Source organism: Schistocerca piceifrons, chromosome 3 (assembly GCF_021461385.2).
Source record: "Schistocerca piceifrons isolate TAMUIC-IGC-003096 chromosome 3, iqSchPice1.1, whole genome shotgun sequence".
Lineage (NCBI taxonomy): Eukaryota > Metazoa > Arthropoda > Insecta > Orthoptera > Acrididae > Schistocerca > Schistocerca piceifrons.
The window spans coordinates 422,640,376-422,658,872 of record NC_060140.1 but is presented as its reverse complement, the minus strand read 5'-3'; the positions used below and the strand labels follow the sequence as shown (position 1 = coordinate 422,658,872).

General features: G+C 41.1%; 1 protein-coding gene across 1 annotated transcript in view; it reads right to left on the bottom strand.

The window, feature by feature from the left end:
• Positions 1-734: 734 nt before the first annotated feature.
• The window catches only part of LOC124789957 (putative DENN domain-containing protein 10 B), a 36,272-nt gene continuing 18,509 nt past the window's right edge, over positions 735-18,497 (bottom strand). The window contains exons 6-8 of the mRNA XM_047257489.1: positions 3,565-3,682; positions 1,265-1,400; positions 735-960 (exon numbers count right to left, since the gene is read on the bottom strand). Of these exons, the coding sequence (XP_047113445.1) occupies positions 825-960; positions 1,265-1,400; positions 3,565-3,682 (390 nt within the window). The 3' untranslated portion in view covers positions 735-824. The remainder of the gene's footprint in view (positions 961-1,264; positions 1,401-3,564; positions 3,683-18,497) is intronic.

The following is an 18,497-nucleotide window of genomic DNA, read 5'->3' as shown; positions in this document are numbered from 1 at the left end:
TGTTAGTACAGGTACCAGGCAGTCCGTTGCACTCACTCTGTGCATACACAAGGCAACTGACCACACCTGCCCACATGCTCACAGCCAGTGCACTGTGCTACTAGTCTAGTACCTGACTGCCTGTACATCAGCTGTTTGCACACCCTTTGCCACCTGTGCTGTGGGAACCCAGTTGCCTGTCAGTGGTCACACGATTTAGAATAGCCTGAGAGAGAGAGAGAGAGAGAGAGAGAGAGAGAGAGAGAGAGAGAGAGAGAGGAAGAAGATCGCTGAGCTAACAATTTAATTCTTTAACTCAGCATTTTTTCTGCTAATCAGCACATTGTATGATATTTTAATTATCCATTCAGTCACCCCTGAATGCAGTAATTACATTTTTGCTAGTAGTGATCTTGGAAAAATGCTTCCTTTTAGGATTTCTGAAAGCATACCTTTTTGTGTCTGCAGTAAGGACTGCAAACGATGGGAAGTAAAATTCAGTGAGACAATCATTCCCTTCCCCACTGAGTGAGTCAGGCAGGTAGGCGCTCTCTCTCTCTCTCTCTCTCTCTCTCTCTCTCTCTCTCTCTCACACACACACACACACACACACACACACACACACACACACACACACACACACACACACACACACAGGCATGCATTTCAAAAATTTCCAGCTTCTTTGATATGATTATCAGATGATGTGTACAGGTGAAAAAAAAGGTGGTAATTAAATGGTTGGAACTAGCAAATTTGATTTCAAAGTATCTTGTGAACAAGCTTCATTATTACATAAAGTTACATGCTTTTATAAAGTTCATAACAAAATGTATTTTTGTATTTCATAGCAACATCATATTCTCGGCAACAGCAAGATTGAAAAGAAAATTGTCCAATGCTTGTGGAAAATTCTTCTCACGGAGTGTTTCAACTGAGACCATCATCTTCCCATCTGGTGTAGTTACTGTTGCCAGTGATCTGCAACAACACAAAAATGTCAAGCACAGGAAAAAAAAATTTCTTCCCTGTCACATGCTTAGCAACAGCCTAGCTTGATGTTACTACACTGAGTGAAACTGCAAGCGGGCTCTGTTCACACACAAATTTAGCTAACATGTAGACTGTGTGTTAAACATGATCGACAAAAATTCACAAAATATAAGTTTTTTCTGTTCTGTAGGTTTTTCCATATTTAAGTGAATTGTAATTTATACCACAATGAAAAATTAAAATAATATGCTTCTAGTGAAAGTTAAGTGTTTCAATCTCATTTGTATTGTACCTTAGATTCTGTAGAAGATCTCTTGTCTTTTCAGCAAGCTCTCTGATCATCTGTGCTTCTGTAATATTAGGCTGGTCTGCCAGCTGTACCATGAAGACTGCTATGTCTTTGTGTGTTTTAGTCATAGCCATACTTTCTGAAACAATTATTTAAAACAGAAAACTTGATACCATGATTAACGATATTATGAAGAATTGAGTAATTACTAGAGGACATAAAACTGATGACACTATTCATCTAATATAACAATTTAGAAATGAAAATAATCAATTTTTAACAAATCTACTCACCAAGCAGTGGCTGGAGAAAACATATAAAAAATGGTTTTATGTATGCAAGGATTCGGAGCCAGTGACTCCTCCTGGCAGAAGGGTTGCAGTGGAAGGAAGAGGGATGAAGGAAAAGAACTGGATAGGTTTAGGAAAAAGGGTCTTTCCTTCTCATCCAGTTCGGTTAGTCTCACCTGATCTGGGGTTTTGGGTGATTTTCCCAAACACTAACCCTTTTTAAAAAGCTCACTAGTCCTTTTCCTTCACCCCTCTTCCTTCCCCTTCAACCCTTCTGCCAGAAGAAGGGGCCACTGACTCCGAAAGCTTGCATACATAAAACCTTTTCTTGTGTGTGTGCTCTCTCACTATCACTTGGTGAGTAGATAGGTTATGTAATGTAATTGGATAAATAAACAAACAGTTTGATATTTTAGAAAGGAAATCAACATAACTACAGCATCGCTCATTCTGTCATCTGTACTAACAATAAATCTGTGAAAATGTCATGTCTGTCTGAAGACGCTTCTGCAAAACTAATCGTGAATTTTCATGAGGTTTTCGCAGGCAACTTCAGCGTACCTTGGGGCACTGTACAGGCCTTATTTCACAAAAATCTGATCATGGAAAAAAGATATATTAGTCGAAAATTTTAGTTTTATCCTTACTAATATTAAAAATGCGAAAGGAACTTTGTCATGTTTTCAAGACCGACTTGCTGAAACGATTTTGATGAAATTTGGAATGGAAATAGCTTGAATCACGAGGAAGAATATAGGCTACTTTAGGAAGTGTGTAGTACAAGATATTTATTGATTTGAAGAATATTACCTAAATTAGTGAAAGAAATTTACTCTTTGAAATAGCTATTTACACTTTGACTTTTGATCTTTCTCATATTTGTGAAAATGCTTTTATTGGTTGACATGTGCTACGTGATACGATTCAAAGTAATGAATACAATGCCTCTACAATCTTCAATGTGTTTAATCCATACTTCCATACAATTTGTTCCATAACGTACGAGGGTAATCCCAAAAGTAAGGTCTCCTATTTTTTTTTATAAGTGCAATGGTTTACATCAGTTTACAGCTTGAACATTTAGCTACTTTTCGACATAATCACCATTTCTGTTGATGCATTTTTGTAGACGCTGTGGCAGTTTTTGTATGCCCATGTCATACCAGCTCGCCGCCATGCTGTTCAGAAAGTTATGAACCTCTTTTTTCCCCTCGTCAGCTGAGCTGAATCACTGGGACCACAATTAATGCTGACAGGTATGTGAGATTCTGAAAAACCTCAAACGGGCAATTCAGAACCGGAGAAAAGGAATGTTGAGCAACGGTGTGCACATTCTCCATGACAACACTTGCCCACAGATCACTTGGCAAACCGTTGCGCTTCTGCAACAGTTTCAGTGGAACATAATCACCCACCCGCCCACCCTATAGTCCTGACTTGGCACCCAGTGACTATCACCTGTTCCCTTGGTTAAAAGAACATTTGGCTGGAAAGCGATTCAGCTCCAACAACAAGGTGAAAGAAGAGGTTCCTAGCTTTCTGAACAGCATGGCAGCGAGCTGGTATGACATGGGCATACAAAAATTGCCACAATGTCTACAAAAATGCATCGGCAAAAATGGTGATTATGTTGAAAAATAGCTAAATGTTCAAGCTGTAAACTGATGTAAACCATTGTAAAAATAAACAGGTCTACATACTTACAAAAAAATAGGAGACATTACTTTCGGGATTACTCTCATACATGTTGTGTACTGTATAGCTCCTGCAATAGCACAATACATAGATGTGCACTCCTGTCCATGCCACTCTGTGTACTCACTGCTCATCAGCGACTCTGCACATCATGAGCTATACTTACCCGACTACGCCCGCATGCACGCACACAATCATCACAAAATACTGTATGGGTGCCCTTGATTAACATAATATCAGACTGATCAAACATTTAGAAGAAACCTGTTGCATTTTGCTGTCACACAGGAAGCAATGAAAGTCAAGTCACAGACTCACCTTTTGCATGAGGCGCTACTGTAATCTCTCTAGCTGGGAGATTCACTAACAAATCAAACAAATCCAGTCGGGAACATACAGCACTATCTTTGCATCCAGCTATATAGTAAGTGTTACTCTGCAAGATGATAAAAGTGCATACTTTATTATTCTGGGAGAGAATCCAGTTCCGAATTCATAAAACTGATGTGCTACAAAAATTAATGCAGATTTTGTGAAACTGAGTTTAACTATGAGCACATAAGAGATTTCATCCATTTATGTATCATTTGCACCATGCATTAACATTTATATTTATATCCAATAACTCATCCTAAAATGTGTACAAATTTGTATTTGCGATAATCATGAGAAATTCTGGCTGCAAGAAGAAGAAAAATGTGATCAACAATGATATTTGCAAAGAGGCTGCCAACAGTCAGCTTAAAAGGAATTAAAATAACAGCCAATCTTTAATAATAACCACTAATTCACACATCCAATACAATTACCATGCAGGAATTACAGACACACATCTGCCAACAAAAATACATGTACATTGTTAGTGTAATTAGAAACAAAACAAAAAACTCTGTTCTGGCCCACAACGTGCAAACCTAAGTAATATCAATGTGTCATCTGCTTTGGAACTCAAAGTATGCATTAGTAAAGTGTCGTAACTTACAAATTCTTTAATTTATTCTGACAAAATTCTCAAGTAATTGAATCCCTGCTGACTGCACAACATGTTGGGCAGAAATTCAGATGATTAATAAGCAGCAATTTTTAGTTTTCTTGACCAGATAACTGCCTTTAAATGCAGATCTTTCCACTTTTCGAGTTGCCTACATGATTAGACTCTGTATATCATACATCATATACATATATCATATACTGCAATTGTTCGTTTCTGACATGTCACTTCTTCTGTTATCGATGGTTTTCTCAATTATAAATTAGCACATTTTTCACTTCCACAGTCTGGCATTAAAGCAATGCTTGTTGTATCCATAAAATTTGCAAGTTCTAAGTTACTACATGTTTTATATTGATGCATCACACCGTATAGCTCCTGCAATAGCACAATGCATAGATGCGCGCTCCTGTCCATGCCCCTCTGTGTACTCACTGCTCAGCAGCGACTCTGCACATCATATTACAAATCACAAGTGAAGCAATGTCATGATCTACTGAAATGAAGTCAATATTAAGGAGGATGTTCACTTAATAGTGCAAGAGTTACTCACCAACACAACATGCATTATTACACCTGGTGTTTCACAGGAAAGAAATGTTCCAAAGGCTCATTGATACTGTACTACCAATGCCTTATTTTTTAAATATCAAATCTGCTTGCAACTTCATTGTAACAAATGTAAACTTAGTCTTACATTAATAGCAAACTTACCAAACACGGGGAAGCCAGTAAAATTAGGATTTAATGCTCTATCAACAACGTCATTGGAACAAAGCACTGTACAGGAGCCACCTGCCTGGAAGGGAGGGGAAAAAAAAAACACTGAAAACTTTCATTCCTTTACTTCAATTTGAGATGCTGTGGAAACTGTTCACAGTCCACCCATGGCTTCAGCACATGCTGCTGACCGGTTGTTGCTCACATGGTAAGGATTTCTGATTGGGGTGTGCATTAGGTGGATGTCATTCACACTCCCTGACCAATAGATGTGTGAGAGGGAAATCACACGATGGGCCGGATGTGGATAGCCAGGGGATATAACATGATCACTTCATTCTCAACCACACCAGTCTCTGACATGCTAACATGGTCCTCTTCCACACTCCCATGCCATCCCAGGACTTTGGCTATAGTGGCCACTTTTCCAAGTTGTTGATTGCTTCCCCAGGCACCTCCGTTATCATGAATAAACCCTCTGGCATTGTTATTTGAATTTACAACTTGGTTACTTCGAGGAACCCTACTGATCTGGACACCCACATCTAACCCACTCCCGCCATCCTGCACAAACTGGTGTCACATAAGTGGGATATGTTCCCACCTTTGATATAGAATAGTAGTGCTTTCATGGCTGGTTGTCACCATTATCATTTGTGAGCACAGTTGAGTGCCGAGCACAACTTTTTGCATGACCTGCAACCACATCTGACTTGTTTTAACAAGTGCTGAGAAATGTGTGGGCCCTGTCCACACAAGAAGTGGATTCCACCAACACTGCACATTCAGCACATACATGTGCTAACGCACACATCAAATGTGTATGAGCTGTCTCTGGCTTGCGCTTGTTCCCTGCAAATAGTAGGCACCAGACTGCTGCCTGGCCAACACTGCCCACCATAACATTGCCTGTTGCTGTTGTTCCACTGCCCAATAAAAGGCTGCATCCAGTATTGTTGTTGCCTGGCCTTGCCATGGCCATCAGGGGCTAGGTGATGGTATCAGCATTGTCACCATCCCATCACCACTGTCTAAAAGTCATGGTGTCCATGCCATCATGATGCACCACCATCATCTCCACATGACACTACTAATGTGAGTGTTATTAGCCACTGCTTTTGCATCCTGTCACCGATCTTCCGCTGAATTGACATTGAATGTTCTCCCTGTAAGGTTTGTTTTTCATCTCTTGCTTTTGCTTTGATTCACTATTGTTAACTGTTACGTCCCTTTGATGCCTTATATTTGGTCTCAGGTAGAAAATGCTGCAGAGAATAATGATGATGTCAGGACCATGAAACAACAATACACAAACTCATGGCCAAAAATATAAAGTTTGAAGATGAGAATAATTAATTGTGAAGGCAAGCCTATCCACTAGAGGCATACTTTATGCTGATGCTACTCTCACTAAAGTTTGAGGAGTTGAAACTAGCTTGACTGTTCCACCCTTTGCAACTGCAAGCACATTCCCAGTAATTATTTTATTCCTCCATGAAAAATCCACAGAAATATGGATACCTTTCTGCAAAATGTTAACGACATGAGTCGCATCTGCTCATGGCCAGATAATTTCCTACTAAATGTACTACTATTGAAGTTGGCAGGAAATGCATGCATTTATTGAGTCACTTGGCACATTAAAAAATATTTATAGATTTGAAGTTCTGGAAAAAGGATTAGCTGAGCAGTATTCCAATATGCTGAACGTTAGATACTACTGAGACAAACTTTCCACGCTTAGACAAAGAGCAGGGGAAGACCAACACAATGATGTGCTTCTGGAGAAGGCAGAGGCACGTATGATTATTTCTTCATTTGGGGCACTAACCTGCAAACTGGATGGGAGGTTAAAAGTAGTTGCTCCCAGCTTTCACTCCACGAGGCAGTCTGGTTTTGCTACATGAGGAAGCACGACAAATTGTTTGCTCTCTGGTGAGTAATAATGAGTGGCACCGTGTGTTTACCAGTGAATCAGTTTGCGGATAATGTAGATGAGCCAGTCATATGACCGATACGTATTTGGCAATTTACTGTCCTAATTACTGGGATTTTGGGCATCAAAGAATGCACTACCCCCCCCCCCCCCCCGGACTTGCAGTGGTCCTTTCTATAAAAAGTGGAGGCGGGCATATTAACCAGGGGCAGGAGGCAGGCACAGCCACCCAACATCACCCCTAATGAGATCAGTAAACCCCGTAGGCTACAGAGGTTAGGAGGAGGTGGCAAGTGTTATTGCGCAAGGAGAGACGCGAGGCAGAACAAACTGAATTTTGATGGACCTGAGCACTTCAGTTTTTCTTTCTCCTGGTGACAAGCAGCAGCTAAAAGTGCCCTGTTGTCATACGAATTGTTAGGGTACTGAGGTACTAGAAGCTGGAGGCAAGTGTTTGGTTAAGCTAACAGTTAATGGCACCCATTATGAAATGGAGATGGAAGCTGCTAAATCAGAGAAGGCCCAATTCTGCTAGTGACTGATTTGTAGTCACTCCTTTTCAAATTCGGTGAAGCAATTCAGCATTTCGGCGATGACAGCACCTCACAGACGTGGGAAAATCTTGGGAAGGGCATCATTCCCTGAAATTCGGTACACCATGTATCTCTGCGTTAAAAGCAACCGCCACATAACAGTAAAAGGCAGCAGTGGAAGGGTTCTCTAGCTGACAATCAAAAGAAAAGAAGCCTAAAGGGACCATCTTTTAGGTTTATCTGCTCACCCAACATGACACTCACAACAGAGTAAATGTGCAAACACAAGAAATGTTGGGAGAAAAAGTAAGAAACCCCATGCATCTACACAATTTCAGAGTGCAGGAAGTAGTAATACTGCAAGGAACCCTACTGACCAGCATGCACGAGGTAGCCGAGTGGAAAATCCATTTCTGAAGAGAGAATTACAGAAAAATGATTAATGGTCTCAGAAGTGTACACAATCATGCCACCCCTTAAGCAGCAGTTGCAAAATAAGCTGTCACATTTAACTGATTCTGAGCAGAGTTTGCTGTATCCAGTTTTAGAGGAGTACCTGTGGTTGTTTGAAGTAAGGCAACATTTCCCAGATACTGCTCTTGTATACCACAAAATCCCTACTCGAAATGCAAGGCCAAATGCCCTGAAGTCACACTAAATTCCACATCAATTGCAGTGTGCTGTGGAAGAAATGATCTACAAACAATTTGATGTAGTAATTATTCAGCAGTCTGCTATTTCATATTCATCATCAACTGTTGCTGTGCCAAAGAAATCAATAATGGTGAAGAGACCTGTTATTTGTGTATAGACATGAGGGCAGTAAACAAAGTTAATAGCCCCTCCCCTCCCTCCCCCAAACAAGTATTCTTTCCCACAAATCACTGAAACCTGGGAGTGATTAGGAATTGCAGATTTTTCACCAAACCTGATTCGAAACTGGGTTACAGAGTCTGACAATCTCACATGACGGATGAAAAGTAGGTTTTGTCATACTATCTGGCTTGCACAAGTTTTTACGGATGCCTTTTGGCATCTGACACATTCCAGAGATTTTCTGACTTGATATTACGAGGACTAAAACCCGCTACCTGCCTTGTTTATTCTGATGACATGAAAGTGTTCTCTTGAGCCACTGAAAAGCATACTGAGTGATTGAGAAATGTATTAGCAAGGTTGCATGATTCTCATTTAAGTCTGAAGTTGAAGAAATGTTCCTTTGTAGAGTCACAAGTTCAGTACTTGGGACACATTTTTAACTCCACAAGAGTAAAGCCAGATCTGCAGCTGACAGAAGTGCAGTTTCCCTGCTCCTACTAACATAAAAGAATTACAAAGCTTCCTCAAGTTAGTGAATTATTACTGCTGATATATAAAGGATTAAGCTACTGTGACAAAACCCTTGTTAAAGAAAGGAGTAGCTTTTGAATGGATGGCTGAATGTTAAACTACTGTGCGCCACGTTAAAAATGTACGAAAATTTTTGCCATTGCTGGTACACACTGATTTTGAAAGGCCATTTACACTTTCAGGTAACACATCAGACTTTATCATACATCACATTCTAAGCCAAAAGCACAACAGTGAAGAAAAACCTATTTGTTATATTTCCCGCCAACCCAACAAGCGTGACATTAATTATAGTACAACAGGAAAAAAAAGAGTTGTTATCTTTGATGTTTGGTATATATGGTTTCAAATGTTATTGATATGGCAGGAAATTTACCTTGATAACTGACCATACTGTCTCGTTATGGCTGCTGAATTTCATCAAAGACACCAGTAGCTGCTCGACACATTGGGCTTTAAAGTTAGCGAAGTACAACTATGAAGTAGCCAAAACCCATCAAAGTCCACAAGAATGCTGACACCCTATATAGAAAGGTCCAAGTGAGGCAAGCAGATAAAGTGCTAAAAGCAGACTTAAAAGAGGCTCAGAGACAATAATCCACTTGTCAACAGTATGCCACAGTGCCTAATTTTGTGTCGGAAGATGGTTTATTGTACCGCAAGACTCCACTTGGAAACCTGTTAGTAATACCGAAGTCACTTCAGCCTCGTGTCCCTGCTCAATGACATGATAGCATCCAAGCTTGTCATAGAGGTACACAGGCCATAAACATTTGTATTGCTATCTGCTACTCGTGGCAAGGCTGACTAACACAGACACAAATAAACGTGTTTACTGTCAAAAACAGTCTTATTCCGGTGACTGGTTTTGACCACAACTATGGTCATCTTCAGACCAACGAGCAAGAACCACCTCACCACCTCCTGGTGGTAAATCATTTGAAGATGACCACAGTTGTGGTTTTGGTCAAGACCGTTTTTGATAGTAAATATTAGTAATAACATTGATCACTGTTTGCTCCCACAACGAATTCAAAAGTAAATAAACATTTGTGTTTGCCATGTGCCCAGAGGTCACAGCTGGCACAGCCACGAATTACTTTGCAGACCTTTCAGCAAGCTTCCAGACCATTTGAAACTGTAGTGTAGATAGAAGGGGAGCATTCTTCCCTACCCATCAGGAAAATAAATATATTTTGTCAATAATTGACCATCTTTCCTGGTATCTACAAGGTGTACAACTTCACTCCCACCGCTTTTCCCCAATATTTGAGGCTTTAACGAAACAAATTCATTACACATGTATCATTCAAAGTATTTTCCATTGCTGGCCACTACTTTCTCCCATCTTTCAGGCAGTGTACGAATCTTGTGTCGAAAAAATTGTTCATCTATTGAAGCAATCCACGAGTCGATCCAATTTGTGACTTCTTCATGAGACTGGAAGTGTTGGTCAGCCAGGCCATGCACCATTGGCCTAAACAGGTGATAGAGGGAGCAATGTCTGGAGAATATGGCAGCTGGGGTAGGACTTCCCATTTTATCACTTTCAAGTACTTTTTGATCACTTTTGCAATGTGGGGTTGAATGTTGTTGTGCTGCAAAATCACTTTTTCGTGCCTCTCACTTTATTACAGCCATTTGTCTTTTAATGTTATGCTCAAACACATTAATTGCATTCAATAACAAGCATCTGTGATAGTTTCACTTGGTTTTAACACCTCATAGTACACAATGCCGAGCAGGTCTCACCAAATGCAGAGCATGATCTCTGAGCAGTGAATATTTGGTTTGGCCATCGACGTGGAAGCATGGCCAGGATATCCCCATGACTTTTTGCATTTAGAATTATCGTAATTAACCCATTTTTTTGTCCCCAGTCACAATGCAATGCAGAAATCCCTTCCACTTTTGCCTCTGAAGCAACTGTTCACAAACACACATACGCCATTCAACGTCTCTAGGTTTCGGCTCACGCAAGACTCAAGTTCCTTCTTTCTGAACCAAGCCTATAGCCTTGAGACATTTTGAAATGGCTTGCTGTGTCACTCCCACTAATCGTGCCAATTCTTCTTGAGTTTGACGCAAGTCTTCACTCAGCAATGTCTCCAATTCTGCATCTTCGAAAACATTCTCTCTTCCACCACTATGCTGGTCTATGACGTTAAAATCACCGTTCTTGAAGCATTGAAATCATTCACAACATGTTCTTTCACTAATAGAGTCATTACCATATGTACTTTTACTTGAGAGCATTCGATGAGACTCCGTCGTTTTCTTCATATTGAAACACAACAGTAACACCTCCTACAAATGACAAGAATTAGGCTCGTAACCTGACATTTATAATCAAGAACTACTTTTGATGCAGACGCAAATTGACTAATGTTTGAATGAGGTTATGTTGACTGAGGTCCAAGCTAACTGCCTGACGTCTGCGATCTGTTTCTTTCGACCGCTACTTATCGTTGTCGCCACCTGTCGGCAAACGGTGGAAGCAAAGTTTTACACCTTATACTACTAGAGCCAACTGCAATTCTGGCATCAGAAACTGTGGCCAAGGCATTTGTAAACCACTTAGTGCTACCCTTTAGTAGTAGTCCTGGTGCTCTATTAATTGATTAGATAGCAAGTTTTCTGTCCTAATTGTTTGTACAAGTATGTAGACTACTCAGAATCAAAAAGTGGAGGACTTGCCCTCTGCTCTATGCTAATGGTCATGGTCATGTTGAATGAGCCCACAAAGCTATCACTCGAATGTTATCCTATTATGTGAACAGAAGACACACTGATTGGGATAGGTGCAGTCCTTATGTCTAACCCGCTTACAATAGCAGACTTTACAGGTCAAAGGTGCCATGTTGACCCCTGATGTTGTACACGGCTGCCCCATGAGTTCCCCCTTTGAAATATACAAACTGCTGCAAAGTGTACATTCAGTATGGTGTCAAGTACAAAGTAATAACATTAAAGCCTCAGCTGAGCAGCTGCAGATAGGAAATAAAGGAGCAATATTGCCCCCCTTATCAGCCAAGTGGTGGCCCAACCCCACAAATAACCGTTTCGCAGCTATGGGCATACAAGTATGCCAAACAGATAAGAGTGCCCAGATGACTACAGGTATACATGTAAGCCCAGAAGATAGAACAGCCAGACAGCTAAGAGCATTCATTAATACTCGGCAACAGGAAGGCCTGACTATTGGGTGCGGGAATAGGTAGACATGCACAATAGAACAGTGTCACACTGTTCACATTTCAACATTCCTGCCAATGCCATCATTAACTGCTGTCACAAAGCACTACAGCTTTCCCTGCTCCTGGTTCCCTTCTGCTTCCAAGTCAACCAAACAGATACAATTTGATTTCCTAGTGTACACAAGGCAAATGACACAAACATTTATAATCTGCAGCGTATGAATTATCCTAATGAACTGACATATCAGATGCTAAAAAAGGAGAACACCGCAGCAGATACTTGCAGTTTCTTAGCAACACTCAAGGACGTGCAGAACAGAAACTGGCACATATGGCCAGGTCACTGTAATTTGATCTCAATCTACAAAGTACACGTGCTACAAAAACACATAATGTCAAAGGGCATTAATTACCCTACACAACTGATGTATCAGATGTTTCAAAAGACGAACAGTGTAGCAAAATACTTGCTGTTTCTCAGCAACACTCTTTGCCAAGCAAAACAGAAGATGATCTGAGTTTTCCACAGCTTCACTAGAAACTGATCACTTTAAAACTTTATATCTTGAAATGTATTGGTCCAATATCAATGACTTTTTTATAGCTCCAATCACCGTGCCCTGAAATGAGAGACATCCTGCCCGAGATCCTTTTAACAACCCTAAAGTGGTGTTCCATCACTCACCCAACCTCTATAACATCCTAGTCGATCCCTATGCCATTCCCAATCCCAACCCCTTGCCACAATGATCATATTCCAGTGGAAGACCCAGGTGAAAGACCTGCCCAATTCACCCATTCAATACTTCCTGTTCCAGTCCTGTTACAGGTTTATCCTACCCCATCAGGGACCAGACTACATGTGAAAGCTACCATGTCATGCACCACCTCTGCTGCAATCACTGCACGGCTTATTATATTAGTATGACTACTAACCAGCTGTCCACCAAGATGAATGGCCACCACCAAACTGTGGCAAAGAGCAAAATAGACTACCCTGTGGCACAAGATGCAGTTGAACATAACATCTACATCTACATCTACGTCCATACTCCGCAAGCCACCTGACGGTGTGTGGCGGAGGGTACCTTCAGTACCTCTATCGGTTCTCCCTTCTATTCCAGTCTCGTATTGTTCGTGGAAAGAAGGACTGTCGGTATGCCTCTGTGTGGGCTCTAATCTCTCTGGTTTTATCCTCATGGTCTCTTCGCGAGATATACGTAGGAGGGAGCAATATACTGCTTGACTCTTCGGTGAAGGTATGTTCTCGAAACTTCAATAAAAGCCCGTACCGAGCTACTGAGCGTCTCTCCTGCAGAGTCTTCCACTGGAGTTTATCTATCATCTCCGTAACGCTTTCGCGATTACTAAATGATCCTGTAACGAAGCGCGCTGCTCTCCGTTGGATCTTCTCTATCTCTTCTATCAACCCTATCTGGTACGGATCCCACACTGCTGAGCAGTATTCAAGCAGTGGGCGAACAAGCGTACTGTAACCTACTTCCCTTGTTTTCGGATTGCATTTCCTTAGGATTCTTCCAATGAATCTCAGTCTGGCATCTGCTTCATTTCAATGGCTGCTTCACTACCCGAGCCATCTGGATCCTCCTCTTCACGACCAGCTTTCCAGAATTGTGCAGATGGGGGTTATCCTTCCAACACATTCTTCACTCATGTAACTATCAGGGCTTCAGCCTACAGTAACATACTGTCCACCTAGGTCTCCAACCCCTCTGTCCTATTTCCTCCTCCTCATTCTCATCTCTGACACACTTTGTCTGCCACCCTCTGCCAACACACCTACCCATCTTTCCCCACTCCTATCTGTTTTCCTCACCTCCCTCCCAACTTCCTGATGCTATGCCTTTGACAGTCTAGTCCATGCACACTCCACCATACACCACTCCTCTCTCCCCCCACCCATACACTGCTATCCATTCCCTTCCCCGCCCCCTCCAGATTGCTGCTTTCATTCCACATGACAGTTGCATCCTGGTCCGAGTGGCCAGAGTTGGCAGTCATTTTGTGTGTGTGGGTGTGACTGAATGTTGTGTGTTTTTTCTTTCTTTTCTGAGGAAGGCTATAGCTGAAAGCTTATGTGTATGTGTCTTTATTGTGTCTGTCTGCAACTTAACATTTCATCTATAAGGTGAGCAGCAATCTACATTTTTCTACATAAATGTTTATATTGAGCTGCCACAGCTGTGACCTCTTGGATCAGCTTCCTGTCCTCTTCTCAAAAACTGGGTTCCATGACTCCATCAAGTGTCTTGTCCTGCTATGCTGCACTGCGCCACTTGTGGCACATGAACTGCTTACAATCAAGCATAGTTTTTTTTTAATTTTTTTTTTTCAGTCTTTACATAAGTGTATGTAGGTATTGTATACACAGAGGAAGTGAGAGCACGGGCTACCTCCTTCCTGAGAGACTACTGGCAGTTTCAAAGCATTTTACTTCCTTGCCCTGACTTCAGTGTTCAAGTATAAGGCTACGACATTATGATATGTTAATGATTCCCATTGAAGTGCAATTTCCATGAGCAGGGTACTCCTTGCGTGAAGCGTTACTGATAATACCGGAGTCAGCTCAATGATAAAATTATATACGCAACGAACACTCAGAAACTTTGCTGTGGTGCTTCCTGTTCAATCCTTAGAAGGGCAATAATTCAAACCCATGTATATATACCGCCAGTCTAAAACTGATGATACCTTACTAAGGATTCCGTTACACATTAACCTGCATGCCGTCAGTACAGTTAATTGCTACTACTTGTGGACTGAAAACTTTGCTTATATTGTGTTGATGTTATTTGTGAATTCTCCTTGAACTGCATTTGCAATCCTAAATGTTATGTCACCTACCTGGCTGTTCTTCTGTCCTTATTTTTTGTACTAAACCTCTAAACTGTGTCAACGATCCTTAGCTTCACGACACATTCACCTCACACCTGCACACATCTACACATGAAACAAGTCCAATGATGGCTTCTCCCCTGTAATTAGCCTTTCAACTAGATACTAAGTGTAATTACCCACATTTAACTGCTAGACTGTCTCACGATGAAACTTTAAGTACTACAAAAGGTACGAGGCTGTGGATAACGGCTGGCTTGGTGCTACTTTCACATAATATGTGCTCTGACCCAGTACAACCTGTGGATTGCTTGTGGGTCATACCACTGAACTTTATTGATGTTCTCCACAATCAAAATTATTTTCCTGTCTCAATTAATACAAGCAGAAGGTATTGTTACGAACACAAATGCGTCCCATTCTGCAATGCACTACGCACCATTGCAAAAGAGGTGGGGATATCTACTTACACCTCCCCCCCCCATGACAGCCAAGCCACCACCCACCACTTGCATCTGCACGTGGAGATATGGGCCATGTGCCTGACAGCTGTAAACTCTCTGCTGCCACCACCCAAGTACTTTATTTACAGTGCAGTGGATAGTATTGACAATCCTTGCTTTTGGTGGGCTGGAACTGAAAATAACCCATCCTTATGTTCTACCCTTTCCATGCGGTAACTCTAGTTTGTAGTAAGTCATTCATGTGGAGATAACAGTAGATGAAGTGGAGCTGCCCTATCTAACAAACAATAATTTTATTATTCCATCCAAGGAGCTTGGTGAGGCCATCTTCATCTCTACTTACGTACATTACCACCCAAACCAAAAACATTGCCTGCTATAAAGATCAGAAGATAAGTCTTGGCTGCCCCTTAACACTAGAACGGCAGAATTTCTAACATTCCTAAAATAGTGGAAAGCGGTCATTTTGACCCCACATAAAATGTTTTCGTATCTGACTTAAACAAGTACTTTATTTAGTGTTTGTTAATCCATACTTTATTTCTAGTAATCACAACAATTATTTACAATAATAAATAATAATTACTAATTTATCTGAACAACAATGTATCATACAAATTTATTGTTGCTACTGCTAACAAGTTTCTTAATTATAGATTTTATTTTATCAACTATTCATACAACCTTCTAGAGACATTTAGCATATTTGGTCCATTTTACTCTCTCACGTGTTTTACAGACAGCTCTGTATTACTTTCCACTCAAGGCTTTCCGCACAAGGCTTTGTGGCACTTTGCACAGTTTTCGCTGGTCTTGTTGCCTTTGCAGAAGCTGATATGGCATTTCCTCCGCTTTCTAGGCGATTTGAGTCCCATATCCTCTTCCTTTGCCTGATGGTCTTGCTCTTTCATTCCCTCGAGTTCATTTTCCAGTTGAAATATGAACTACTTCCTTTACATTTTCTTGTTGGTTATTATGTTCTAGATGACAAATGCATTTACTGCTGGCATGTCCAGTATGTTGTAGAAGACATGCCTTAGCCATCTCCTACATGCAACCTTCGTAGTATATTTACGGGTCATTTGATCAACCACATCCACCCTGTACTGTGTTGCACTGTAGAACATCACGGTTTCAGGTTTTTTCTTTCCTTCCTTGCTTATTGCTACTTCAGTTTACAGCGTACTCAAAAGAATGACATTACTTATCTTTTAAGGTGCGGTATTGTGCTCGAGTGTATTTCAGTATTCGGCTTCCTTACTTCATCGGGGATGTCACGGCGGATCTTGTTCATTGTACCAACTAATGAAGTTTTCTTTTCTTTGAGTTTTTTTAGCACATTGAAGAGATGTAAAGAAGTTGTGTGTGGTCAGATTTCTTCCTTGATTTAAAAATGGATCCATGAGACGCAGAACAACATACTCTCCAAGCAGTTGTTTCTCTCTATGCGTGTCCTCTTTGCCAAGGTATGGGAAAGCATTACATATATACTTTGTCGTTACATCAACAGCCAACCAGAATTTGAAGCCATATTTGTCTGGTTTGTTGGACATGAACTGAGCCTTGCTTTGCTTGGTAACAGTTGCTTGTCAATGGTTACATTTTCTGCAGGGCGGTAAGTGTGAGTACTGTTTTCAATGAACTTTTCCCCAAATTTCAGATACAAGAGCGAATTTGTTTGCTGCCAGGCACTCAGCCCAGGTTGATTTTTCATCAAAACAAAGAAATCTGAGAAGCTCCTGAAATCTGTCCCTTGGCATAATGTCCTTGATAAAAGCAGGCCCCCAAGAGTGTGACCAGAGATCATCCACAAACATACCTTTTGTGCACAATACACCCTGAACATAAATTATGCAATCAAAAGTGTCCGGACACCCCCCCCCAAAAACGTACATTTTTCATATTAGGTGCATTGTGCTGCTATCTACTGCCAGGTACTCCATATCAGCGACCCAGCAGATGTTAAGACATCATGAGAGAGCAGAATGGGGTGCTCCACAGAACTCATGGACTTTGAATGCGGTCAGGTGATTGGGTGTCACTTGTCATGCATCTGTATGTAAGATTTCCACACTGCTAAACATCCCTAAGTCCACTCTTTCCAATGTGATAGTGAAGTGGAAACATGAAGGGACACACACAGCACAAAAGCATACAGGTTGACCTCATCTGTTGACTGACAGACTGCCGACAGGCGTCCACTTCTCTCCATCATGAATTTCTGTATTTCCGAAAGTGAAATTCTGTATTCATTTTGTCACGTGTTGCTACGACATAATCTCTTCCCCATACAGCGGTACTGACTGCAAAAAATTCAATTCCTTGGTACAGCTACAGCCACTGTAACCACCATTTCCAGATATCCCTTGCAAAGGTGCCTTTGTAAACTGCCTCAACAAATTTTACCTGAGTGTCAGCCAAAAGGCAACTACAACAAACAGCAATCATTGAGCATGTGCCCCTCCCCCTCCCCCCCCCCCCCCCCACCCATCTTTATACGTAGTTATAACATTATTCCTATGACTTTCAACTACGAATGATGAATGTAAAGTGAAGGTGAGTGTATTAGCGATTTTCAATCTAGAGAAGCAATTACTTCAAGAAAATACAATTGTACAAACCAGTATACTCGTCAATGTTTGACTCAAAGTGAACTTTCCTTAATGGATCTGTTAGGTTTTATATGAGTAATATTGTTCCTAGTGAATACGGAGTAGTTTCAAATACAAATGGCAAGGGATAGCTCAAGCCTAAATGACATTTAGCCATAGTGTCACGACTTGCAGTGGCAAGGGGTAGAACTAATTTAAATCCCCATAATTTACGGTTATAGTCAAAATAAAACATTATTAAACCTCTCTTTTACTATGTGAACATTTCTCCTGGGCTCCCACTAATAAGTGCTGGACAGAGTGTTGCAGTTATAGAGACCTCCCATGGGGTGATACCAACAGGGCATACACCACCAGTCACCAAACCACTGTTGCATAGCTAAACCCTGCAGCCATACGTAGTGGTGGGCCCTGCACCACTTGCCACCAATGCATTGCAACTTTCATCCCACATGCAATATTCAGCCCACTGCTGCAACCCACTGCACCTCCTCCCTGTCAACCAGTTCATTCATTGTGAATTTTGAGTCAGGAAAATTTTTGTCAGCAACACTACCTTTAAATGATTCAAATGTGTGTGATACATAAACAC